Source organism: Anguilla anguilla, chromosome 7, assembly GCF_013347855.1.
Source record: "Anguilla anguilla isolate fAngAng1 chromosome 7, fAngAng1.pri, whole genome shotgun sequence".
NCBI classification, from domain to species: Eukaryota; Metazoa; Chordata; class Actinopteri; order Anguilliformes; family Anguillidae; genus Anguilla; species Anguilla anguilla.
In genome coordinates, this window is record NC_049207.1 from 17277178 (window position 1) to 17303885 (window position 26708).

General features: G+C 41.0%; 3 protein-coding genes and 2 long non-coding RNA genes across 15 annotated transcripts; 3 read left to right on the forward strand and 2 right to left on the reverse strand.

The window, feature by feature from the left end:
• Window positions 1–49: 49 nt before the first annotated feature.
• Window positions 50–7483, reverse strand: LOC118232186 (aldo-keto reductase family 1 member B1-like). Of its 4 annotated transcripts, none has more exons than XM_035426921.1 (10): window positions 7380–7483; window positions 5843–6010; window positions 5490–5606; window positions 4980–5057; window positions 4754–4876; window positions 3506–3612; window positions 3039–3120; window positions 2816–2899; window positions 2448–2530; window positions 50–1893 (listed from the first exon to the last, which is right to left on the reverse strand). In XM_035426921.1, exons 2-10 carry the CDS (start codon window positions 5891–5893, stop codon window positions 1851–1853), a joined length of 768 nt encoding a protein of 255 aa, XP_035282812.1. In that variant the 5' UTR covers window positions 5894–6010; window positions 7380–7483; the 3' UTR covers window positions 50–1850. The 4 variants fall into 4 exon arrangements, with proteins under 4 accessions (XP_035282812.1, XP_035282811.1, XP_035282814.1 ...); XM_035426920.1 differs by having other exon boundaries at window positions 7263–7476; XM_035426923.1 differs by lacking the exon at window positions 7380–7483 and adding an exon at window positions 6765–6861.
• Window positions 4018–14461, forward strand: LOC118232193. Its single transcript, XR_004766228.1, has 2 exons — window positions 4018–4230; window positions 13938–14461. It is a non-coding gene; the product is annotated as an uncharacterized LOC118232193 (long non-coding RNA).
• On the forward strand, window positions 6850–9789 carry LOC118232192. The gene is made up of 3 exons (XR_004766227.1): window positions 6850–6962; window positions 8950–9031; window positions 9396–9789. It is a non-coding gene; the product is annotated as an uncharacterized LOC118232192 (long non-coding RNA).
• Window positions 9888–26607, reverse strand: LOC118232188 (aldo-keto reductase family 1 member B1-like). Of its 8 annotated transcripts, none has more exons than XM_035426924.1 (11): window positions 26518–26580; window positions 16386–16539; window positions 15539–15706; window positions 15186–15302; window positions 14691–14768; window positions 14463–14585; window positions 13227–13333; window positions 12763–12844; window positions 12539–12622; window positions 12172–12254; window positions 9888–11616 (listed from the first exon to the last, which is right to left on the reverse strand). In XM_035426924.1, the coding sequence occupies exons 2-11, from the start codon at window positions 16449–16451 to the stop codon at window positions 11574–11576; spliced, it is 951 nt and encodes a 316-aa protein (XP_035282815.1). In that variant the 5' UTR covers window positions 16452–16539; window positions 26518–26580; the 3' UTR covers window positions 9888–11573. The 8 variants fall into 8 exon arrangements, with proteins under 8 accessions (XP_035282815.1, XP_035282819.1, XP_035282821.1 ...); XM_035426926.1 differs by lacking the exons at window positions 9888–11616; window positions 12172–12254; window positions 12539–12622; ... (5 more) ...; window positions 15539–15706; window positions 16386–16539 and adding exons at window positions 20004–20631; window positions 21189–21271; window positions 21556–21639; ... (5 more) ...; window positions 24591–24758; window positions 26344–26440 and having other exon boundaries at window positions 26473–26605; XM_035426928.1 differs by lacking the exons at window positions 12172–12254; window positions 12539–12622; window positions 12763–12844; ... (4 more) ...; window positions 15539–15706; window positions 16386–16539 and adding exons at window positions 21189–21271; window positions 21556–21639; window positions 21779–21860; ... (3 more) ...; window positions 24244–24360; window positions 24591–24758 and having other exon boundaries at window positions 26344–26607.
• LOC118231336 (aldose reductase-related protein 2-like) lies at window positions 18061–19285 on the forward strand (the record flags this gene model as incomplete). Its single annotated transcript, XM_035425042.1, has 3 exons — window positions 18061–18156; window positions 18522–18605; window positions 18840–19285. Coding segments are annotated over 3 exons (267 nt in total), but the record flags the coding sequence as incomplete, so codon positions are not given.
• Window positions 26608–26708: the final 101 nt, after the last annotated feature.

Sequence of the window (26708 nt, forward strand, 5' to 3'; positions counted from 1 at the left end):
CAGCCATCTGGTCTTTTTTGGCACAGTAAGGATCTTTTTTGGCCGCGTAAGGATTTTCAGTTTCCTGCTCGTGGGTCAACCTGACTTTCTTGGCACCACAATGATTTTCGGTTCTATGGTGATCTTATCGTATCAATGGTTTTCGGTTCTATGGTAATCTTATCGTAGTGGACAGTTACCCCAATTTTCCCTTACTCTGTACTTTTCCACTATGCATACACGTCATCGCTTTCTGTAGTTTTTCATTACGCCTACATGTTCACAGAGTTATAGCCTCCTGTACTTTTCTACTGTATTCAGGTTACACAGGGGTCACTGTAAAGTATTAGTTTTCTAGCATGTCTATTTGGCACTAATTGTCTGCTGAGTAAGTATGGTTTTTTTTAAGCATTCTGTGTTTGCCTTTTTTCTACAGTGGATACTGTGGTTTCTTGCGTTACCATAAGCTTTGCTGCAACTACTGATATAGAGTTATTGGATTACATATTGATTATATTAGTATATAGTTATACATGTGATATATTTTTATCATGCAGCATCGAGAGTTTGGAGGAAACAGTCTGATCAACATTGACAGGAATACCCTTTAACAAAAAAACTTTAACATGTGATGTCATCACAATCATGGGGAGTCTCAAAATTATCCTACACATGGACACTTGAGTCACACAACGTAGCAGTCTAGTATACTGTAAGGATCACTTGAAACAGTTTCAAACTTTTAATCGTTTAGTGCAACTTTGTTTCCACCAATACCGTTTAGGATTTACATTTCAGCCATGTATCAATATAGACCTTTAAAAACATTCCTCGAAGCTTCCATAAACTCACAACTTTGTCTCACAACTATTTTTTCTTGCACGTCTGTGATTTGTCAATGCTGCAAAAGCATCAATTTGCAAATTCATGATCAGGGTGTGGTTTCTTTTTGTGAAACCTTTTCAACCCAGTACAAATAAATGCCTTGCTTCACAGCAGTAGTGATAAGGAGCTTTTTGATTAATGACTGAAATAGATGTTAGGTACAACGCGTCAATGTTGACAAAGCTGCATAATACAGATTGTTGCCATTAGTTACTTTATAACACTCATTACATAAAATTTTATTTGGCAGATGCTTTCAAATTTTCACTTGTTCACTATGGCATCGGCATCCAAAATAGGCCTAATGTTACGTTAGTTTTCCCTATTCAATTCACTTAACTTTTTAGTCAGCTCTTTAGGGTAGCCCACTGCAGATACACTGCCAGTTGATAAATTCTATATACTGAAATCTATGCTAATGCCAAAGGTGTAGATATCAGAACCATAGTATGATAATCTGATCTGTGCGTATGATAAGTACCATATCGAACAGACACAACACATACTGATGCTAATTTGAGGTCTGATTTGAAGTAGGAATGTGGCAGTGTTTTAGTATAACTGGTCACAAATAATATTACACCATTGTGCCTAGAAGTTTAACCTACAAATACAAAAATAAATGTTTCCATGTGTCTACCCAAAAAGGTAAAGTTATTGGTGTGCTTTTGGGATATTTGGGTCTTCTTACTTCAAAACGGGTTTCTATGAACTACTGAATGTTTGTTTGTAAGGAATGGCAGTAAATTTTATCATGCATTTTTATAAAATATATAACATCTCATTCACAAAAAGTATGTCCATTGAAATGAAGTAAAATGACTCATTTTACAAAATTAAAATTTTTTTAAATGAAATCTGGTGTACTCCCATTAAAGATATGACAACATTTCAGAGTGAGACAAATACTAAGAAACAGCAAAGGGAGAGCAGATGTCCAGATAGACCAACCAATGGTAGCCAATCTCTCGATGCTCTCATTCGCCTCAGAATTCCGTATTGAAGGGATAGTCCTTGTGATTCACACTCCTGCGAAAGAAGACAGGAATCTAAGGTCACCCTCCGAGAAGAACAGAGTCCCACAACTAGAGTCTGGCAAGTACTGCCTACTCACTGCTTCCCCACAGGGACCATTCACAGAACTTCCTCAAAATGACTAAGCTAAACTAGAACCAGTTTCATCTTCTCAATGTGAGAGGACGTGAAAATTACGCCTTGTCTAAAGACTGGCATATTTACTGCCTTAGCCGATATTCTCGCCCATTATTGGTATTTGACAGTAGTCCTGGCATTCGTCCCACTGATAATATATAGATAATAGATCATTTTACTTTGGTGACAATTTAAATTTGTTTGCCAACATTTTTTTGAAAAAGCATCTGCCATATTAAAACTGGCTCATAGATGTCATTATTCGGGCCCAAAAAATAGGGTAGTCAGGCTCTATTTTTCTTCCATTTTAAAAGGAATCTGGACTTCTAATGAGCCATCACAAGCACTGCCACTTACACATATGGATCAAGAGGACCTTTTGTCTTAACTCACATTTAATCCCAACCCTGTAATCTGTCCCCATGACTCACCACAGCATGGGATAGTATCTGAAGTTCATGTTGAGGCCTAGGATGCTCTTCATTTCCTCCTCACTGAATTCAAAATCAAAAACCTGTAGTGATGGAAGAACACATTTCAAGAGAATCAGATCCCATTACAAGGCAAGGAGGAAAGAGGATCTACTTTCATTTCTGCTCCCAGGCTGTCCGGTTTAAAATCCTATATGCATACAAACATAATTAGGTTGCAGACCTATCCGTGAGGAAACTAATAGTGGGTCACTTCTGATACTGTCCTTAAGTGAGATGTGTGAAATAATCACCCTAATCACTGCCTGTAATCATGCACACTGTTTGCTCGTTTTCCTTATAAATGCACCATTCTGAGGTCCGGTTACCTGGAAGTTCTCCTGGATGCGGTGAGGTGTGACGGACTTTGGAATGACGACCACGTTCCTCTGGACCTGGAACCGGATCAGAACCTGACGTGGGAAGCAGCAGGGAAAGGTCAAAGGTCATGCAATGCAGGTGTGTGTGACACACAGGAGTTCACAGAGAAGAGTGGGTGTTCCAGGCCTCAGCTAACAGCTCAAGGAGCACCACTGTCGCTAGACTCGCTACCTGTGCCATGCTCTTGTTGTGCTTCTCGGCTATAGCCTTGATGACTGGATCATTCATCAGCGAGGGGTCCTCTCGTTTGGCCCTAAAGCAGAATTAACAAATAGAAAAAGCAAAGCTACTTTAAAGCCCAATACACATTTCATAGCTTTTGAAAATTCCCACCAAGTGTACAACAAATGAACGTGGGAATTGGGGTGAAGCTCCACACAAGTTTGCAAACAAGGAAATCATGTAGCATGTCACCTCCCGAAGGTTCAGTAAAAACAATGGGAAGACTGCTCAATATCCTTGGATAGCTCAGGTCTTTTTCAGCCCTCTTAAGGTATGACATCACGTAAGTGTAAGCACAGGGGTTCACACTCTAATTTGCATACACCTGTTTTGACCACAAAGACAGCAAACGTAGTAGACGTCCATCATTACTGTTTCTCACTAAACGGGATTTCCAGTACACTGTCTGTGCTCACCATGATCTGTCCGGGGAGCCCAGGGGGCCGTATGCTGTCACAGTGATGCCTTTGGAGCAACAGTAGCTGATCAGCTTCTCCTGGGCCAGGAAAGGGTGGCACTCAATCTGAAGGGAGAACACACAGCACAAGCTGATCTCTCTCTCTCCTGTTTCACCAGTTCATCTTTGCTCAGAGTGATGTTATTACTGGGAAACCAGCAACATTAAAATACACTATAATGTCCTCTTATGCAACGCTGTAAATGGGAGCATCACAAAAACCAGAAACAGGCCAAAGACCAAACTAAGAGTATTACGCACTTAGGAACAGGATATAAAGACAAAATTAAAATAGGATCTAATTATAGCTGAACTCTAATACAGCTACAGTCCAACATTATTGGATTTACATATTACAATACATTTCAAACAGTAAAATACTACCAATATAGTGTGCAAATGATTTTAAAAAAACACTAATTTGATTGTCTAGAGCCATTGTTTTCTTGATGTGAAACAGAGCAGGGCTTCAGACACCACTGCATTACTGTGTTGCCTTGGGGGACAAGGTGAATTTTACTAGTGCTGGTCTGCCACTGTCAATAAGGTACTTGTGCCTGAGGCAGCTAATAGAATTTATGCGTTTGGTATAGTGAGGAACTTCAGACAGAGAGCTACACTGCAAGCCAAAAGGTATTTTTTAAATATAACCTAGTGTTTCTGCTACATAGAGGTAGAATTTCTGTCTTTTTTAAATCTATACTTAGAAGCAACTGGGTCTAATGGCACAAAATAACTGAATAAAGCTGTAGGGTATATTATCTTGTAAAGCAATGTTTCTACTCTACTACCAGCAGAACATTCATCTTTGACATATTGTTCATATTTAGGCGTGAAACTTGTGCTCTCATTTTCTTTCACTTTTAAGTCAATTTGTATGTGTCAATATTGCATGTCTTCAGTCATTCTTAGTCGTTTCAGGGAGCGTTATGGAGTCGGTTGCCCAACTCATCTGTACCGACTAGTAAACGCATACAAGTGACGGATGGCTGCCTTTATGGTACATGTGAACGAGATGCTGGCACAAACATCGGTGAATCTGCTGAGACACAAATCAGCTCCAAGAATCAGCTGTGTGATTGCGCATGGAGCACTGATTTACACCAGGAACCTGAGAACCCTTGCAAAATGCACTGCTGCAGGAACAAAAACACTGATAGCCCATCTCCAGTTGTGTAAAATGAAAAGAATAAAAATTTGCCTCTACCTGATTGTTGGCAGGTTTATACTTCAGGCCTGGTTTGTTCAATAAGGCCTCAATCTGGTCACGGTTGAAGTTGGAGATTCCGATGGCCTTGACCATCCCTGCATCGACCAGCTCCTCCATACCCTGGAAAATACAGTAACACCTTATTCCGCCACACTGCCAAAAGTAACCCATTACGTATATAAATCTGAGAGACAACATTGCACTCGACTCATCTCTCACTCACCTCCCAAGTATCCAGAAAGTTGGTGCCATCTGACACGGTTAGCTCCTGGCTGTCTAGAGGAAAGTTCTCTGTCCCAGCCTAAAAAATTATAGCAACACAATTATAACAAGAATTAACTAAGAGTTAATTTTGTATAGGAGAGAGGTGAACTCCTGACTTTTATAAATGTACATGTGCACACACACAGAGATGCACACAATAATGTTACAGTGGTTACGCTTGATAAACCAGGGAAACAGAGTGTGACACATGAATAACCACAAATCCTGGGATTTCAACTACATTCACTGCCATTTTTTAATCTGGTCACATGTTTTCTCTTCATGGTAGGAGAATGTCATAGACAATTTTTGTCTTGCTGCAAGGGAAATTGGTCTCCACAATCAACAATGTGCAGGCTATTGCATAACCTTAGATGTGTCCAGTTTTAAAATAAGCAGTCCTTCAATCAACACAGTGCACATACCTCTAAATGTATTACAAGGGGTTTCCTGAAATTAATGACCTCACCTTAAAACCCATAGGCCAGTGGACCAGGTAGAGGTCCAGGTAGTCCAGCTTAAGGTCAGTCAGAGTTTTCTGACAGGCAGTCTTCACCATGGACTTTTCATGGAAGGTGGACCACAGCTGCAAAGAGAGGCCCTGTTAACAGTGGCTTTCATTTGTTCCACCTGGGATTTCAATCATCAACCTCCACGTCAAGAGCCACTAACAACCTATCACACTTGAAGCTCATCGTGGAGCAGAGATGCACCTGGCCAAGTGCTTTGCAATGCTTTCATAAAAGGTATGTGTCAGCAATGAATAGCAAACAAGAGTCATTGCAACAGTCACAGCCAGCATACAATGATATGTATGTGCACCTTGCTGACCACGAACAGGTCCTCTCTCTTCACCACACCCTCCTTGATCATGGCATTAATCCCCTCCCCGACCTCAGTCTCGTTCTCGTAGACATAGGCCCCATCAATGTGACGGTACCCTGCTGAAATGGCCACCTTCACTGCCTTAGTCACTTGGCCTGGGGAGGACTGGTGAACAGAAAGAGAAATCGCATTAACAGACTATCAAGCCAAGGGGCACCATGCTCTGACCAAAAAACTTGCAATATAAAATAATATGGACAGAAAACATCCCGAGAGAGATGGAGAGACATCTATGACAGTAGCCTCAGACACATCTGAGAATGAACCCAGAAATAATGAAAAAGAAATGATTAAATATCACACATTTACAAAACTCATGACAGTATACTTATTCTTATACTTACTGTCTATACTTATACAAGGCTTATGCAACCATAAAATACAAAAATTGCTACATCATAATAGATATGTGATCGACTCTCTACTGTACTTCATGCTGAGGTGGTTGAGCGTATGGAATAAAAAAGACAGCTTCCACGTTCCCAACAAAGAGAAAACGGCGCCTAAATTCAAGTGAACAAACTGCGTTTACGGAGATGTCTATGTATACTGTATTAGCTGGCTATTATGGACCCATGGATTGGACTGAAAAACAACCGTTGGTAATTCGAACTTGAATTTTAACTTCTGTAAAGACCTCCATCTGGACTAAAATCACAGGAGTAATAGGCAGGGGCGCAACAACCTACTTCTCAGGGTGGGTGGAAGACGCAACTTGGCGGCCTGTTTCTCACCGCCAGATGTTAACGTTACTTGAGCTATATCCACAGCAACCTATTATTTATTAGTATGAAAACTTTCTTTCAAACTATCTTTCCGTTCCTAGCTAACCTTAGCTAACTTTAGTCAGCTTGCTTACCTAACGTTAGTATTCCCGGCTCCATTCGCTATGCCCTGACTGGACTCTGAACTGCTCTGATCACCCTGCTCCTGCTGTGATGTTGGTTTGGTTATCCAGTTTGACAGTGAGTGTTCTCATCTTTCTTTCTGTATCCTGTCTAGTCATTTTTCTTTTCGGTTCTGGGCGCCCGAAGGCTTCTTTCTCCCATCCATGATGGTAACGTTCGTTAACTATCGTTATTCACCTAACGTTAGTCCTGTCAGTCCAGTTTTTCTGCACCGCCCCACCCCCCCCCCCCCCCCCCTCCTCCGCTGCGCCGCTGGTAATAGGTAATGTATAAAGTTATAGAACCGTTATAGAATATGCGAATGGGGCTTAACGGTCTTAATATAGTTATGTAGGCTATATAATGTTATCTACCACTGTAACACATTATGCTACAAGGTTGCAGTTCAGCTCGGCAGAACTAATATTGTATCAACAGTTTAGACGTTATATAAACTAAACCAAACCAACCATCCAAGTCCCGAGACCGACAATCGGCATTTTCGCTCCGGTATTCAATGTCACGAAAGTCGCCATTATCCGAATATATTTGAAACTTCAAAGGAATATATATATATATACATATACATTTAAATTAACTTCGGAACGACGCTATCACACCCCAATTTCCCGTACACACTTCCGTGGAGTGTGGCCCAGCGAGCAGTGTGAAGCTAGCGACAGTAAGGACTTTCGACCGGGTATGAAAATTTCAAAATAAAAGTCCGACGATCTAACCACTGTTACGATCAGCAAAATGAAATTAAGGAAAAATCGGACTGCAGTTGTCCTAAAATATTAACTATTCGTTTTCTATTTGTATAATATTAAAACGACTTCGATTTTAAACACAGACATTGTAAAACTATTCACAACACTAATATTAATTACAAACAAATCTGTCTTACTTTTTTCTATTTTTTTCCCTACATTTTTAACAATGACAACGCAACATTTTAAATGGAGAATTAAAGATAAAATACACCGATTACTTTTAATTATTATTGCAATATCCAATACAACATTACATCAGTACATGAGTTTAACTGAATGGTAAGGGAAGAATTAGAGTAATTTAAAATGCATTTCTTCAACATTCTGTGCTAACATCAACTACGCAACTTAAAACAAATAAATATGAAAATGTGGCTGGATATTGCACTAGAATGGCAAAGAGAATAGGACAGTATTAACACTTGTTTGTAAAGGTGAAAACATCACACACAGAATATCATGGCTGGGGTATAAGCATGCAGTACATAGGCAAATTTCATTCAATTAAATCCCAATTGCTTTCTGATAGCATAACCTATATAATGCGCTGCTGCCTCCCCTGGACATGTTGTCTCAATGATATGGGGGTGTTTTGAATACCTTGGACACTCCACTCTACAGATATGGTGTCACTTATATCAAATGCATAACATCCGCAGAATCCGCCCCTTTCTCACCACCTACTCAACCCAGCTCCTGGTCCAAGCAATGGTTCTATCCCGCCTGGACTACTGCAACTCTCTTCTGGCTGGACTACCGGCATCTGCCACCAGACCCCTGCAACTCATTCAGAATGCTGCAGCTCGTCTGGTCTTCAACCTCCCCTGACACTCCCACGTCACTCCCCTGCTCACGACCCTCCACTGGCTGCCTGTTATAGCTCGCATCAAATTGAATGCACTTTCTCGTCCACTGTAAAAAATGTACAAATAAAATGATAATAATAATTTAATGAATCTACCATACCACTAAACCTGATTTGATTATTAAATTTGCATCTGAGAGAGCCCGCAAAGTAAAATGTCATGGGAGAACTGTTAAGGCCTGGTCGGTTTCGGTTTCTTTTTATTGGCAATTACCAATGTTATCAAAAAAAAGCTACTTCTCACCGCTTGATATATATGTATGCGTGTTGCTGATGATGGCCATCCCCCAGTAACAATAGCACAATGACCAGAGATGCAGTGACAGAGCGGAGCTCACCTAATCTTGCATGTTCCCCCTTCAGATTGAATGCCACCGAAAGGAATCTCTGTGACAACATACGACCCCCTGGGCTCCCCGGACAGATCTTTGTGAGCAGACATTCTTGGGACACACCTGTCCTGAGCTCAGGCTTTGGGCTAAATATTTAAATGTCATAACTGTCTTTCCATTTCTGCAGTGCAACTGCAGGAGAACCATCTCTGCTGGAGGACCTAAAGATCAAGACCATAGCTGACAAGTACAGGAAGACCACAGTGCAGGTAGAGTCAATACTAATAATGTACTGCTGGGGTGAACACAGTGCTCAGATCATGATAGTTGGAACTTGTTCTGCCCATGGAAATGTTACCATATTATAATATACAGAATGTAACGCAGTATTCATTCATTTAGCAGGTGCTCTTGTCTAGAGTTAGATTAGTGCATAGCTAAATCAAACAAGCTTAAGCGAAACTTGTTTGCACTCTAAGAAACCTTGTGTTCTTTCTAATCTGATCTGTGCGTATGGTATGCAAAAAGGGTCTGGAATCTTACCAAAATCTAATCGTTTGGATCACCTGCCCAGGATGGCCACGATGGTCAGTTTTGTCACATGGTGTTCTATTCTGGTTGTTCCTCAAACAGCTCCTGATCCGTTTCCATGACCAGAGGAATGTGATTGTTATCCCCAAGTCTACAATGCTTCACTGCATAAACAAAAAAATTCAGGTAATTCAGGACATTACCTTTACAGGTCTTTGACTTTGAGCTGAGCGAGGATGACATGGTGACTCTCATGAGCTTCAACAGGAACTGGAGAGCCTCTCCCTTCATCTGGTGAGCATGGATCTCAGAGGGTGGAGCCAACAACCACCTCTCACTAATTCACATCTGTACACCAAATATGCTTAGAAACCCTGCAGCCCCTTGAATTTCTCCATTCTCCATCTTATGTGTATTCTTTTTGTTTGAGGGGAACAAACTGTAAAGCCTTTAAGCGAGTACTGAGCTCTCCATTTGGCTATGAAGGAGGAAGAATCGGGACCACTGAGATGATCTCATTGCCGTTTCCACACAGTGCATGGACACTTGAGTCACACAACGTAGCAGTCTAGTATACTGTAAGGATCACTTGAGACAGTTTCAAACTTTTAATCGTTTAGTGAAACTTTGTTTCCACCAATACTGTTTAGGATTTACATTTCAGCCATGTCTCATGTATCAATATAGACCTTTAAAAACATTCCTCGAAGCTTCCATAAACTCACAACTTTGTCTCACAACTATATTTTCTTGCACTTCTGTGATTTGTCAATGCTGCAAAAGCATCAATTTGCAAATTCATGATCAGGGTGTGGTTTCTTTTTGTGAAACCTTTTCAATCCAGTACAAATAAATGCCTTGCTTCACAGAAGAAGTGATAAGGAGCTTTTTGATTAATGACTGAAATAGATGTTAGGTACAACGCGTCAATGTTGACAAAGCTGCATAATACAGATTGTTGCCATTAGTTACTTTATAACACTCATTACATAAAATTTTATTTGGCAGATGCTTTCAAACTTTCACTTGTTCACTATGGCATTGGCATCCAAAATAGGCCTAATGTTACGTTAGTTTTCCCTATTCAATTCACTCAACTTTTTAGTCAGCTCTTTAGGGTAGCCCACTGCAGATACACTGCCAGTTGATAAATTCTATATACTGGAATCTATGCTAATGCCAAAGGTGTAGATATCAGAACCATAGTATGATAATCTGATCTGTGCGTATGATAAGTACCATATCGAACAGACACAACACATACTGATGCTAATTTGAGGTCTGATTTGAAGTGGGAATGTGGCAGTGTTTTAGTCACAAATAATATTACACCATTGTGCCTAGAAGTTTAACCTACAAATACAAAAATAAATGTTTCCATGTGTCTACCCAAAAAGGTAAAGTTATTGGTATGCTTTTGGGATATTTGGGTCTTCTTACTTTGAAACGGGTTTCTATGAACTACTGAATGTTTGTTTGTAAGGAATGGCAGTAAATTTTATCATGCATTTTTATAAAATATATAACATCTCATTCACAAACAGTATGTCCATTGAAATGAAGTTAAAAAAAAAATTTTTAAGTGCAGGAGTGTCAATCTTCAAAAGCTTCAAAGAAGGCCACGATTTCAGATTTTGCACACTTAATAAAGCAAGCGGTTAATATTTGGATTCAAGTTTGATTCATTATGTAATAATAATAAAGACACTGTAATTTGTGCGTAAAAGAAAAGGGCAAGTGTATATGTCCAACAAATTGAAATGAATGAGCCAAAGGAATAGGCTGGAATGTAAATCACTCTACATGCATCCCCTTTGAGCTGGCTCTACCGGGCCCAAACAATTTAAATGGCATCTCCCCGAGCAATGTTTCAATGTATACCTAAGACTGGTTCCTAGTGAAGTTTGTAGCAAAACAGTCAGAGAATAAGAAACCCTCTAACCCAAAAAACAAAAAAGAAACAAATCTGTTTATGCACACAAACCCTCAAAAAGGTTAATTTCATTGAGACAGGTTACATTTCATTAAAGCCAATGGCCTACAGGTAAACCCAAAACCTTTACACAGTAAGGCCATTGGATGCCAGCTTTTTGACAAAGTTCACTGCATGTAATCAGCAATGTGCGGTTAAGCACATCAGTTGCTTTTGAATCTGGTGTACTCCCATTGAAGATAGGACAACATTTCAGAGTGAGACAAGTACTAAGAAACAGCAAAGGGAGAGCAGATGTCCAGATAGACCAACCAATGGTAGCCAATCTCTCGATGCTCTCATTCGCCTCAGAATTCCGTATTGAAGGGATAGTCCTTGTGATTCACACTCCTGCGAAAGAAGACAGGAATCTAAGGTCACCCTCCGAGAAGAACAGAGTCCCACAACTAGAGTCTGGCAAGTACTGCCTACTCACTGCTTTCCCACAGGGACCATTCACAGAACTTCCTCAAAATGACTAAGCTAAACTAGAACCAGTTTCATCTTCTCAATGTGAGAGGACGTGAAAATTACGCCTTGTCTAAAGACTGGCTTATTTACTGCCTTAGCCGATATTCTCGCCCCTTATTGGTATTTGACAGTAGTCCTGGCATTCGTCCCACTGATAATATATAGATAATAGATCATTTTTTCTTTGGTGACAATTTAAATTTGTTTACCAACATTTTTTTGTAAAAGCATCTGCCATATTAAAACTGGCTCATAGATGTCATTATTTGGGCCCAAAAAATAGGGTAGTCAGGCTCTATTTTTCTTCCATTTTAAAAGGAATCTGGACTTCTAATGAGCCATCACAAGCACTGCCACTTACACATATGGATCAAGAGGACATTTTGTCTTAACTCACATTTAATCCCAACCCTGTAATGTGTCCCCATGACTCACCACAGCATGGGACAGCATCTGTAGTTCCTGTTGAGGCCTAGGATGCTCTTCATTTCCTCCTCACTGAGTTCAAAATCAAAAACCTGCAGTGATGGAAGAACACATTTCAAGAGAATCAGATCCCATTACAAGGCAAGGAGGAAAGAGGATCTACTTTCTTTTCTGCTCCCAGGCTGTCCGGTTTAAAATCCTATATGCATACAAACATAATTAGGTTGCAGACCTATCCGTGAGGAAACTAATAGTGGGTCACTTCAGATACTGTCCTTAAGTGAGATGTGTGAAATAATCACCCTAATCACTGACTGTATCATGCACACAGTTTGCTCGTTTTCCTTATAAATGCACCATTCTGAGGTCCGGTTACCTGGAAGTTCTCCTGGATGCGGTGAGGTGTGACGGACTTCGGAATGACGACCACGTTCCTCTGGACCTGGAACCGGATCAGAACCTGACGTGGGAAGCAGCAGGGTAAAGGTCAAAGGTCATGCAATGCAGGTGTGTGTGACACACAGGAGTTCACAGAGAAGAGTGGGTGTTCCAGGCCTCAGCTAACAGCTCAAGGAGTACCACTGTTGCTAGACTCGCTACCTGTGCCGTGCTCTTGTTGTGCTTCTCGGCTATAGCCTTGATGACTGGATCATTCATCAGCGAGGGGTCCTCTCGTTTGGCCCTAAAGCAGAATTAACAAATAGAAAAGCTACTTTAAAGCCCAATACACATTTCATAGCTTTTGAAAATTCCCACCAAGTGTACAACAAATGAACGTGGGAATTGGGGTGAAGCTCCACACAAGTTTGCAAACAAGGAAATCATGTAGCATGTCACTTCCCGAAGGTTCAGTAAAAACAATGGGAAGACTGCTCAATATCCTTGGATAGCTCAGAAGGTCTTTTTCAGCCCTCTTAAGGTATGACATCACGTAAGTGTAAGCACAGGGGTTCACACTCAAATTTGCATACACCTGTTTTGACCACAAAGACAGCAAACGTAGTAGACGTCCATCATTACTGTTTCTCACTAGACGGGATTTCCAGTACACTGCCTGTGCTCACCATGATCTGTCCGGGGAGCCCAGGGGGCTGTATGCTGTCACAGTGATGCCTTTGGAGCAACAGTAGCTGATCAGCTTCTCCTGGGCCAGGAAAGGGTGGCACTCAATCTGAAGGGAGAACACACAGCACAAGCTCTCTCTCTCTCCTGTTTCACCAGTTCATCTTTGCTCAGAGTGATGTTATTACTGGGAAACCAGCAACATTAAAATACAATACAATGTCCTCTTATGCAACGCTGTAAATGGGAGCATCACAAAAACCAGAAACAGGCCAAAGACCAAACTAAGAGTATTACGCACTTAGGAACAGGATATAAAGACAAAATTAAAATAGGATCTAATTATAGCTGAACTCTAATACAGCTACAGTCCAACATTATTGGATTTACATATTACTATACATTTCAAAACAGCAAAATACTACCAATATAGTGTGCAAATGATTTTAAAAAAACACTAATTTGATTGTCTAGAGCCATTGTTTCTTGATGTGAAACAGAGCAGGGCTTCAGACACCACTGCATTACTGTGTTGCCTTGGGGGACAAGGTGAATTTTACTAGTGCTGGTCTGCCACTGTCAATAAGGTACTTGTGCCTGAGGTAGCTAATAGAATTTATGCTTTTGGTATACTGAGGAACTTCAGACAGAGAGCTACACTGCAAGCCAAAAGGTATTTTTTAAATATAACCCAGTGTTTCTGCTACATAGAGGTCTTTTTTAAATCTATACTTAGAAGCAACTGGGTCTAATGGCACAAAATAACTGAATAAAGCTGTAGGGTATATTATCTTGTAAAGCAATGTTTCTACTCTACTACCAGCAGAACATTCATCTTTTGACATATTGTTCATATTTAGGCATGAAACTTGTGCTCTCATTTTCTTTCACTTTTAAGTCAATTTGTATGTGTCAATATTGCATGTCTTCAGTCATTCTTAGTCGTTTCAGGGAGCATTATGGGAGTCGGTTGCCCAACTCATCTGTACCGACTAGTAAACGCATACAAGTGACGGATGCCTGCCTTTATGGTACATGTGAACAAGATGCTGGCACAAACATCGGTGAATCAGCTGAGACACAAATCAGCTCCAAGAATCAGCTGTGTGTTTGCGCATGGAGCACTGATTTACACCATGAACCTGAGAACCCTTGCAAAATGCACTGCTGCAGGAACAAAAACACTGATAGCCCATCTCCAGTTGTGTAAAATGAAAAGAATAAAAATTTGCCTCTACCTGGTTGTTGGCAGGTTTATACTTCAGGCCTGGTTTGTTCAATAAGGCCTCAATCTGGTCACGGTTGAAGTTGGAGATTCCGATGGCCTTGACCATCCCTGCATCGACCAGCTCCTCCATACCCTGGAAAATACAGTAACACCTTATTCTGCCACACTGCCAAAAGTGACCCATTACGTATATAAATCTGAGTGACGTAACATTGCAGTCGACTCATCTCTCACTCACCTCCCAAGTATCCAGAAAGTTGGTGTCATCTGACACGGTTAGCCCCTGGCTGTCTAGAGGAAAGTTGTCTGTCCCAGCCTAAAAAATTATAGCAACACAATTATAACAGGAATTAACTAAGAGTTAATTTTGTATAGGAGAGATGTGAACTCCTGACTTTGTACATGTGCACACACACACACAGATGCACACAGTGGTTACGCGTGATAAACCAGGGAAACAGAGTGTGACGTATGAATAACCACAAATTCTGGGTTTTCAACTACATTCACTGCCATTTTTTAATCTGGTCACATGTTTTCCCTTCATGGTAGGAGAATGTCATAGACAATTTTGTCTTGCTGCAAGGGAAATTGGTCTCCACAATCAACAATGTGCAGGCTATTGCATAACCTTAGATGTGTCCAGTTTTAAAGTAAGCAGTCCTTCGATCAACACGGAGTGCACATACCTCTAAATGTATTACAAGGGGTTTCCTGAAATGAATGACCTCACCTTAAAACCCATAGGCCAGTGGACCAGGTAGAGGTCCAGGTAGTCCAGCTTAAGGTCAGTCAGAGTTTTCTGACAGGCAGTCTTCACCATGGACTTTTCATGGAAGGTGGACCACAGCTGCAAAGAGAGGCCCTGTTAACAGTGGCTTTCATTTGTTCCACCTGGGATTTCAATCATCAACCTCCACGTCAAGAGCCACTAACAACCTATCACACTTGAAGCTCATCGTGGAGCAGAGATGCACCTGGCCAAGTGCTTTGCAATGCTTTCATAAAAGGTATGTGTCAGCAATGAATAGCAAACAACAGTCATTGCAACAGTCACAGCCAGCATACAATGATATGTATGCGCACCTTGCTGACGATGAACAGGTCCTCTCTCTTCACCACACCCTCCTTGATCATGGCATTAATCCCCTCCCCGACCTCAGTCTCGTTCTCGTAGACATAGGCCCCATCAATGTGACGGTACCCTGCTGAAATGGCCGCCTTCACTGCCTTAGTCACTTGGCCTGGGGAGGACTGGTGAACAGAAAGAGAAATCGCATTAACAGACTATCAAGGGGCACCATGCTCTGACCAAAAAACTTGCAATATAAAATAATATGGACAGAAAACATCCCGAGAGAGATGGAGAGACATCTATGACAGTAGCCTCAGACACATCTGAGAATGAACCCAGAAATAATTAAAAAGAAAAGATTAAATATCACACATTTACAAAACTCATGACAGTATATGTATTCTTATACTTACTGTCTATACTTATACAAGGCTTATGCAACCATAAAATACAAAAATTGCTACATCATAATAGATATGTGATCGACTCTCTACTGTACTCCATGCTGAGGTGGTTGAGCGTATGGAATAAAAAAGGCAGCTTCCACGTTCCCAACAAAGAGAAAACAGCGCCTAAATTCAAGTGAACAAACTGCGTTTACGGAGATGTCTATGCATACTGTATTAGCTGGCTATTATGGACCCATGGGTTGGACTGAAAAACAACCGTTGGTAATTCGAACTTGAATTTTAACTTCTGTAAAGACCTCCATCTGGACTAAAATCACAGGAGTAATAGGCAGGGGCGCAACAACCTACTTCTCAGGGTGGGTGGAAGACGCAACTTGGCGGCGTTCAGATCGGCAGAACTAACATTGTAACCACAGTTTAGACGTTATATAAACTAAACCAAACCAACCTTCCAAGTCCCGAGACCGACAATCGGCATTTTCGCTCCGGTAGTCAATGTCACGAAAGTCGCCATTATCCGAATATATTTGAAACTTCAAAGGAATATATATATATACATATACATTTAAATTAACTTCGGTACGATGCTATCACGCCCCAATTTCCCGTACACACTTCCGTGGAGTGTGGCCCAGCGAGCAGTGTGAAGCTAGCGACAGTAAGGAGTTTCGACCGGGTATGAAAATTTCAAAATAAAAGTCCGACGATCTAACCACTGTTACGATCAGCAAAATGAAATTAATTAAGGAAAAATCTGGACTGCAGTTGTCCTAAAATATGAACTATTCGTTTTCAAATTTTACAATATTAAAACAACTTCGATTTTAAACACAGACATTGTAAAACTATTCACAACACTGATATTAATTACAAACAAATCTGTCTTACTTTTTTCTATTTTTTCCCCTACATTTTTAACAATGACAACGCAAAAATTTAAATGGAGAATTAAAGATAAAATACACCCATTACTTTTAATTATTATTGCAATATCCAATACAACATTACATCAGTACATGAGTTTAACTGAATGGTAAGGGAAGAATTAGAGTAATTTAAAATGCATTTCTTCAACATTCTGTGCTAACATCAACTACGCAACTTAAAACAAACAAATATGAAAATGTGGCTGGATATTGCACTAGAATGGCAAAGAGAATAGGACAGTATTAACACTTGTTTGTAAAGGTGAAAACATCACACACAGAATATCATGGCTGGGGTATAAGCATGCAGTACATAGGCAAATTTCATTCAATTAAATCCCAATTGCTTTCTGATAGCATAACCTATATAATGCGCTGCTGCCTCCCCTGGACATGTTGTCTCAATGATATGGGGGTGTTTTGAATACCTTGGACACTCCACTCTTCAGATATGGTGTCACTTATATTAAATGCATAACATCCGCAGAATCCGCCCCTTTCTCACCACCTACTCAACCCAGCTCCTAGTCCAAGCAATGGTTCTATCCCGCCTGGACTACTGCAACTCTCTTCTGGCTGGACTACCGGCATCTGCCACCAGACCCCTGCAACTCATTCAGAATGCTGCAGCTCGTCTGGTCTTCAACCTCCCCTGACACTCCCACGTCACTCCCCTGCTCACGACCCTCCACTGGCTGCCTGTTATAGCTCGCATCAAATTGAATGCACTTTCTCGTCCACTGTAAAAAATGTACAAATAAAATGATAATAATAATTTAAGGAATCTACCATACCACTAAACCTGATTTGATTATTAAATTTGCATCTGAGAGAGCCCGCAAAGTAAAATGTCATGGGAGAACTGTTAAGGCCTGGTCGGTTTTGGTTTCTTTTTATTGGCAATTACCAATGTTATCAAAAAAAGCTACTTCTCACCGCTTGATATATATGTATGCGTGTTGCTGATGATGGCCATCCCCCAGTAACAATAGCACAATGACCAGAGATGCAGTGACAGAGCGGAGCTCACCTAATCTTGCATGTTCCCCCTTCAGATTGAGTGCCACCGAAAGGAATCTCTGTGACAACATACGACCCCCTGGGCTCCCCGGACAGATCTTTGTGAGCAGACATTCTTGGGACACACCTGTCCTGAGCTCAGGCTTTGGGCTAAATATTTAAATGTCATAACTGTCTTTCCATTTCTGCAGTGCAACTGCAGGAGAACCATCTCTGCTGGAGGACCTAAAGATCAAGACCATAGCTGACAAGTACAGGAAGACCACAGTGCAGGTAGAGTCAATACTAATAATGTACTGCTGGGGTGAACACAGTGCTCAGATCATGATAGTTGGAACTTGTTCTGCCCAAGGAAATGTTACCATATTATAATATACAGAATGTAATGCAGTATTCATTCATTTAGCAGGTGCTCTTGTCTAGAGTTAGATTAGTGCATAGCTAAATCAAACAAGCTTAAGCGAAACTTGTTTGCACTCTAAGAAACCTTGTGTTCTTTCTAATCTGATCTGTGCGTATGGTATGCAAAAAGGGTCTGGAATCTTACCAAAATCTAATCGTTTGGATCACCTGCCCAGGATGGCCACGATGGTCAGTTTTGTCACATGGTGTTCTATTCTGGTTGTTCCTCAAAACAGCTCCTGATCCGTTTCCATGACCAGAGGAATGTGATTGTTATCCCCAAGTCTACAATGCTTCACTGCATAAACAAAAACATTCAGGTAACAACCTTAACTGAGATCCAAGTCTGCATGAGTCAGGAAAACCTTTACCAGGAAAACAACTTTCAGCATTTGTACACAGTATCCATTTGTAGAGCTGGACATATCCTGAAGCAATTCAGGGTGGGTACCTTGCTCAAGAGTACAACGGCAGTGTCCAATATTGGAATCAAACCTGCAACCTTTGGGTTACAAGCACAGCTCCCTACCCATTATATGACATTACCTTTACAGGTCTTTGACTTTGAGCTGAGCGAGGATGACATGGTGATTCTCATGAGCTTCAACAGGAACTGGAGAGCCTCTCCCTTCATCTGGTGAGCATGGATCTCAGAGGGTGGAGCCAACAACCACCTCTCACTAATTCACATCTGTATACCAAATATGCTTAGAAACCCTGCAGCTCCTTGAATTACTCCATTCTCCATCTTATGTGTATTCTTTTTGTTTGAGGGGAACAAACCGTAAAGCCTTTAAGCGAGTACTGAGCTCTCCATTTGGCTATGAAGGAGGAAGAATCGGGACCACTGAGATGATCTCATTGCTGTTTCCACACAGTGCATGGACACTTGAGTCACACAACGTAGCAGTCTAGTATACTGTAAGGATCACTTGAAACAGTTTCAAACTTTTAATCATTTAGTGCAACTTTGTTTCCACCAATACCGTTTAGGATTTACATTTCAGCCACGTCTCATCTATCAATATAGACCTTTAAAAACATTCCTCGAAGCTTCCATAAACTCACAACTTTGTCTCACAACTATATTTTCTTGCACTTCTGTGATTTGTCAATGCTGCAAAAGCATCAATTTGCAAATTCATGATCAGGGTGTGGTTTCTTTTTGTGAAACCTTTTCAATCCAGTACAAATAAATGCCTTGCTTCACAGCAGTAGTGATAGGGAGCTTTTTGATTAATGACTGAAATAGATGTTAGGTACAACGCGTCAATGTTGACAAAGCTTCATAATATAGATTGTTGCCATTAGTTACTTTATAACACTCATTGCATTAAATTTTATTTGGCAGATGCTTTCAAACTTTCACTTGTTCACTATGGCATTGGCATCCAAAATAGCCTAATGTTACGTTAGTTTTCCCTATTCAATTCACTTAACTTTCCAGTCAGCTCTTTAGGGTAGCCCACAGCAGATACACTGCCAGTTGATAAATTCTATATACTGGAATCTATGCCAATGCCAAAGGTGTAGATATCAGAACCATAGTATGATAATCTGATCTGTGCGTATGATAAGTACCATATCGAACAGACACAACACATACTGATGCTAATTTGAGGTCTGCTTTTGAAGTGGGAATGTTGAGGAGTGTCAATGTTCAAAAGCTTCAAAGAAGGCCACAATTTCAGATTTTGCACACTTAATAAAGCAAGCGGTTAATATTTGGACTCAAGTTTTATTCATTATGTAATAATAATTAAGACACTGTAATTTGTGTGGAAAAGTGCAAGTGTGTATGTACAACAAATTGAAATGAATGAACCAAAGGAATAGGCTGGAATGTAAATCACTCTACATGCAGCCCCCATCTCCCTGAGCAATGTTTCAATATATAACTGATTGGTTCCTAGTGAAGTTTGTAGCAAAACAGTCAGAGGATAAGAAACCCTCTAACCCAAAAAAAAAAAAAAAAAAAAAAAAAAAAAAAAATCTGTTTATGCACACAAACCCTCAAAAAGGTTCACTTCATTGAGACAGGTTACATTTCATTAAAGCCAATGGCCTACAGGTAAACCCAAAACCTGTACACAGCAAGGCCATTGGATGCCAGCTTTTTGACAAAGTTCACTGCATGTAATCAGCAATGTGCGGTTAAGCACATCAGTTGCTTTTGAATCTGGTGTACTCCCATTGAAGATAGGACAACATTTCAGAGTGAGACAAGTACTAAGAAACAGCAAAGGGAGAGCAGATGTCCAGATAGACCAATGGTATCCAATCTCTCGATGCTCTCATTCGCCTCAGAATTCCGTATTGAAGGGATAGTCCTTGTGATTCACACTCCTGCGAAAGAAGACAGGAATCTAAGGTCACCCTCCGAGAAGAACAGAGTCCCACAACTAGAGTCTGGCAAGTACTGCCTACTCACTGCTTTCCCACAGGGACCATTCACAGAACTTCCTCAAAATGACTAAGCTAAACTAGAACCAGTTTCATCTTCTCAATGTGAGAGGACGTGAAAATTACGCCTTGTGTCTAAAGACTGGCTTATTTACTGCCTTAGCCGATATTCTCGCCCCTTATTGGTATTTGACAGTAGTCCTGGCATTCGTCCCACTGATAATATATAGATAATAGATCATTTTTACTTTGGTGACAATTTAAATTTGTTTACCAACATTTTTTTGTAAAAGCATCTGCCATATTAAAACTGGCTCATAGATGTCATTATTCGGGCCCAAAAAATAGGGTAGTCAGGCTCTATTTTTCTTCCATTTTAAAAGGAATCTGGACTTCTAATGAGCCATCACAAGCACTGCCACTTACACATATGGATCAAGAGGACCTTTTGTCTTAACTCACATTTAATCCCAACCCTGTAATGTGTCCCCATGACTCACCACATCATGGGACAGCATCTGTAGTTCCTGTTGAGGCCTAGGATGCTCTTCATTTCCTCCTCACTGAATTCAAAATCAAAAACCTGCAGTGATGGAAGAACACATTTCAAGAGAATCAGATCCCATTACAAGGCAAGGAGGAAAGAGGATCTACTTTCTTTTCTGCTCCCAGGCTGTCCGGTTTAAAATCCTATATGCATACAAACATAATTAGGTTGCAGACCTATCCGTGAGGAAACTAATAGTGGGTCACTTCTGATACTGTCCTTAAGTGAGATGTGTGAAATAATCACCCTAATCACTGACTGTATCATGCACACTGTTTGCTTGTTTTCCTTATAAATGCACCATTCTGAGGTCCGGTTACCTGGAAGTTCTCCTGGATGCGGTGAGGTGTGACGGACTTCGGAATGACGACCACGTTCCTCTGGACCTGGAACCGGATCAGAACCTGACGTGGGAAGCAGCAGGGAAAGGTCAAAGGTCACGCAATGCAGGTGTGTGTGACACACAGGAGTCCACAGAGAAGAGTGGGTGTTCCAGGCCTCAGCTAACAGCTCAAGGAGCACCACTGTCGCTAGACTCGCTACCTGTGCCGTGCTCTTGTTGTGTTTCTCGGCTATAGCCTTGATGACTGGATCATTCATCAGCGAGGGGTCCTCTCGTTTGGCCCTAAAGCAGAATTAACAAATAGAAAAAGCAAAGCTACTTTAAAGCCCAATACACATTTCATAGCTTTGGAAAATTCCCACCAAGTGTACAACAAATTAACGTGGGAATTGGTGTGAAGCTCCACACAAGTTTGCAAACAAGGAAATCATGTAGCATGTCACCTCCCGAAGGTTCAGTAAAAACAATGGGAAGACTGCTCAATATCCTTGGATAACTCAGAAGGTCTTTTTCAGCCCTCTTAAGGTATGACATCACGTAAGTGTAAGCACAGGGGTTCACACTCTAATTTGCATACACCTGTTTTGACCACAAAGACAGCAAACGTAGTAGACGTCCATCATTACTGTTTCTCACTAGACGGGATTTCCAGTACACTGTCTGTGCTCACCATGATCTGTCCGGGGAGCCCAGGGGGCTGTATGCTGTCACAGTGATGCCTTTGGAGCAACAGTAGCTGATCAGCTTCTCCTGGGCCAGCAAAGGGTGGCACTCAATCTAAAGGGAAAACACACAGCACAAGCTGATCTCTCTCTCTCCTGTTTCACCAGTTCATCTTTGCTCAGAGTGATGTTATTACTGGGAAACCAGCAACATTAAAATACAATACAATGTCCTCTTATGCAATGCTGTAAATGGGAGCATCACAAAAACCAGAAACAGGCCAAACACCAAACTAAGAGTATTACGCACTCAGGAACAGGATATAAAGACAAAATTAAAATAGGATCTAATTATAGCTGAACTCTAATACAGCTACAGTCCAACATTATTGGATTTACATATTACTATACATTTCAAAACAGTAAAATACTACCAATATAGTGTGCAAATGATTTTAAAAAAACACTAATTTGATTGTCTAGAGCCATTGTTTCTTGATGTGAAACAGAGCAGGGCTTCAGACACCACTGCATTACTGTGTTGCCTTGGGGGGCAAGGTGAATTTTACTAGTGCTGGTCTGCCACTGTCAATAAGGTACTTGTGCCTGAGGTAGCTAATAGAATTTATGCTTTTGGTATAGTGAGGAACTTCAGACAGAGAGCTACACTGCAAGCCAAAAGGTATTTTTTAAATATAACCTAGTGTTTCTGCTACATAGAGGTAGAATTTCTGTCTTTTTTAAATCTATACTTAGAAGCAACTGGGTCTAATGGCACAAAATAACTGAATAAAGCTGTAGGGTATATTATCTTGTAAAGCAATGTTTCTACTCTACTACCAGCAGAACATTCATCTTTTGACATATTGTTCATATTTAGGCGTGAAACTTGTGCTCTCATTTTCTTTCACTTTTAAGTCAATTTGTATGTGTCAATATTGCATGTCTTCGGTCATTCTTAGTCGTTTCAGGGAGCGTTATGGAGTCGGTTGCCCAACTCATCTGTACCGACTAGTAAACGCATACAAGTGACGGATGGCTGCCTTTATGGTACATGTGAACGAGATGCTGGCACAAACATCGGTGAATCAGCTGAGACACAAATCAGCTCCAAGAATCAGCTGTGTGTTTGCGCATGGAGCACTGATTTACACCATGAACCTGAGAACCCTTGCAAAATGCACTGGTGCAGGAACAAAAACACTGATAGCCCATCTCCAGTTGTGTAAAATGAAAAGAATAAAAATTTGCCTCTACCTGATTGTTGGCAGGTTTATACTTCAGGCCTGGTTTGTTCAATAAGGCCTCAATCTGGTCACGGTTGAAGTTGGAGATTCCGATGGCCTTGACCATCCCTGCATCGACCAGCTCCTCCATACCCTGGAAAATACAGTAACACCTTATTCTGCCACACTGCCAAAAGTGACCCATTACGTATATAAATCTGAGCGACGTAACATTGCAGTCGACTCATCTCTCACTCACCTCCCAAGTATCCAGAAAGTTGGTGTCATCTGACACGGTTAGCCCCTGGCTGTCTAGAGGAAAGTTCTCTGTCCCAGCCTAAAAAATTATAGCAACACAATTATAACAGGAATTAACTAAGAGTTAATTTTGTATAGGAGAGAGGTGAACTCCTGACTTGTATAAATGTACATGCGCACACACACACACACACACATGCACACAATAATGTTACAGTGGTTCTGCTTGATAAACCAGGGAAACAGAGTGTGATGTATGAATAACCACAAATCCTGGGATTTCAACTACATTCACTGCCATTTTTTAATCTGGTCACATGTTTTCTCTTGATGGTAGGAGAATGTCATAGACAATTTTTGTCTTGCTGCAAGGGAAATTGGTCTCCACAATCAACAATGTGCAGGCTATTGCATAACCTTAGATGTGTCCAGTTTTAAAATAAGCAGTCCTTCAATCAACACAGAGTGCACATACCTCTAAATGTATTACAAGGGGTTTCCTGAAATTAATGACCTCACCTTAAAACCCATAGGCCAGTGGACCAGGTAGAGGTCCAGGTAGTCCAGCTTAAGGTCAGTCAGAGTTTTCTGACAGGCAGTCTTCACCATGGTCTTTTCATGGAAGGTGGACCACAGCTGCAAAGAGAGGCCCTGTTAACAGTGGCTTTCATTTGTTCCACCTGGGATTTCAATCATCAACCTCCACGTCAAGAGCCACTAACAACCTATCACACTTGAAGCTCATCGTGGAGCACACCTGGCCAAGTGCTCTGCAATGCTTTCATAAAAGGTATGTGTCAGCAATGAATAGCAGACAACAGTCATTGCAACAGTCACAGCCAGCTTACAATGATATGTATGCGCACCTTGCTGACCACGAACAGGTCCTCTCTCTTCACCACACCCTCCTTGATCATGGCATTAATCCCCTCCCCGACCTCAGTCTCGTTCTCGTAGCCATAGGCCCCATCAATGTGACGGTACCCTGCTGAAATGGCCGCCTTCACTGCCTTAGTCACTTGGCCTGGGGAGGACTGGTGAACAGAAAGAGAAATCGCATTAACAGACTATCAAGGGGCACCATGCTCTGACCAAAAAACTTGCAATATAAAATAATATGGACAGAAAACATCCCGAGAGAGATGGACATACATCTATGACAGTAGCCTCAGACACATCTGAGAATGAACCCAGAAATAATTAAAAAGAAAAGATTAAATATCACACATTTACAAAACTCGTGACAGTATACGTATTCTTATACTTACTGTCTATACTTATACAAGGCTTATGCAACCATAAAATACGAAAATTGCTACATCATACTAGATATGTGATCGACTCTCTACTGTACTCCATGCTGAGGTGGTTGAGCGTATGGAATAAAAAAGACAGCTTCCACGTTCCCAACAAAGAGAAAACAGCGCCTAAATTCAAGTGAACAAACTGCGTTTACGGAGATGTCTATGCATACTGTATTAGCTGGCTATTATGGACCCATGAGTTCGACTGAAAAACAACCGTTGGTAATTCGAACTTGAATTTTAACTTCTGTAAAGACCTCCATCTGCACTAAAATCACAGGAGTAATAGGCAGGGGCGCAACAACCTACTTCTCAGGGTGGGTGGAAGACGCAACTTGGCGCCCCGCCCCCCTCAAAATAGGAATGAAAGTGAAAGTAAGAGGGTTTTTATAACGTGTTAAAAATTCAATTTTTATTCCATTACAATAGTTCCATTTCAATTTTAAAAACACGCAATGCAACCTATGTGTCATCATGTGATACACTAACGTTAGTAATCGCTGGTTTGTTATCAGCAGAGCATTATTTACATTTAGCTATCGATAGCTAACGTTAGCTAGCCATGTGACAAACAGGCTAAAGTCAACTGAATGCAGAACTGGAGGAAAGAGCGGGTTAAGTTAGCTAGCTAACGTTAGCTAACGAGCAAGCTAAAGGTAGCTAACTTCTTTCCACCAGTCCTGCATTAAGTTAGCCTGTTTCTCACCGCCAGATGTTAACGTTACTTGAGCTATGTCCACAGCAACCCATTATTTATTAGTATGAAAACTTTCTTTCAAACTATCTTTCAGTTGCTAGCTAACCTTAGCTAACTTTAGTCAGCTTGCTTACCTAACGTTAGTATTCCCGGCTCCATTTGCTATGCCCTGACTGGACTCTGAACTGCTCTGATCACCCTGCTCCTGCTGTGATGTTGGTTTGGTTATCCAGTTTGACAGTGATGTTCTCATCTTTCTTTCTGTATCCTGTCTAGTCATTTTTCTTTTTCGGTTCTGGGCGCCCGAAGGCTTCTTTCTCCCATCCATGATGGTAACGTTCGTTAACTATCGTTATTCTCCTAACGTTAGTCCTGTCCTGAGTCAGTCAGTTTTTCTGCACCCCCCCCCCCCCCCCCCCCCTCGCTGCGCCGCTGGTAATAGGTAATGTATAAAGTTATAGAACCCCATATGCGAATGGGGCTTAACTGTCTTAATATAGTTATGTAGGCTATATAATGTTATCTACCACTGTAACACATTATGCTACAAGGTTGCAGTTCGGCTCGGCAGAACTAATATTGTATCAACAGTTTAAACGTTATATAAACTAAACCAACCTTCCAAGTCCCGAGACCGACAATCGGCATTTTCGCTCCGGTATTCAATGTCACGAAGGTCGCCATTATCCGAATATATTTGAAACTTCAAAGGAATATATATATATATATATATATATATATATATATACATATACATTTAAATTAACGTCGGCACGAGGCTATCGCCCCAATTTCCCAGGAACAATCACTGAACTCCTACCCATACACACTTCCATGGAGTGTGGCCCAGCGAGCAGTGTGAAGCTAGCGACAGTAAGGACTTTCGACCGGGTATGAACATTTCAAAATAAAAGTACGACGATATAACCACTGTTACGATCAGCAAAATGAAATTAATTAAGGAAAAATCTGGACTGCAGTTG

What these genes read in the sequence shown, in the direction of transcription:
- LOC118232186 (XM_035426920.1), bottom strand. Translation starts at nt 7,328, where the DNA reads ATGGCGACTTTCGTGACATTGAATACCGGAGCGAAAATGCCGATTGTC. An exon ending in ACTGGCCTATGGGTTTTAAG is followed by an intron (nt 5,058 to 5,489) that starts GTGAGGTCATTA and finishes ATAATTTTTTAG; the next exon opens with GCTGGGACAGAGAACTTTCC. An exon ending in ACAACAAGAGCATGGCACAG is followed by an intron (nt 2,900 to 3,038) that starts GTAGCGAGTCTA and finishes TTCCCACGTCAG; the next exon opens with GTTCTGATCCGGTTCCAGGT.
- LOC118232188 (XM_035426928.1), bottom strand. Translation starts at nt 26,409, where the DNA reads ATGGCGACCTTCGTGACATTGAATACCGGAGCGAAAATGCCGATTGTC. An exon ending in ACTGGCCTATGGGTTTTAAG is followed by an intron (nt 23,804 to 24,243) that starts GTGAGGTCATTA and finishes ATAATTTTTTAG; the next exon opens with GCTGGGACAGAGAACTTTCC. An exon ending in ACTTTCTGGATACTTGGGAG is followed by an intron (nt 23,621 to 23,725) that starts GTGAGTGAGAGA and finishes TGTATTTTCCAG; the next exon opens with GGTATGGAGGAGCTGGTCGA.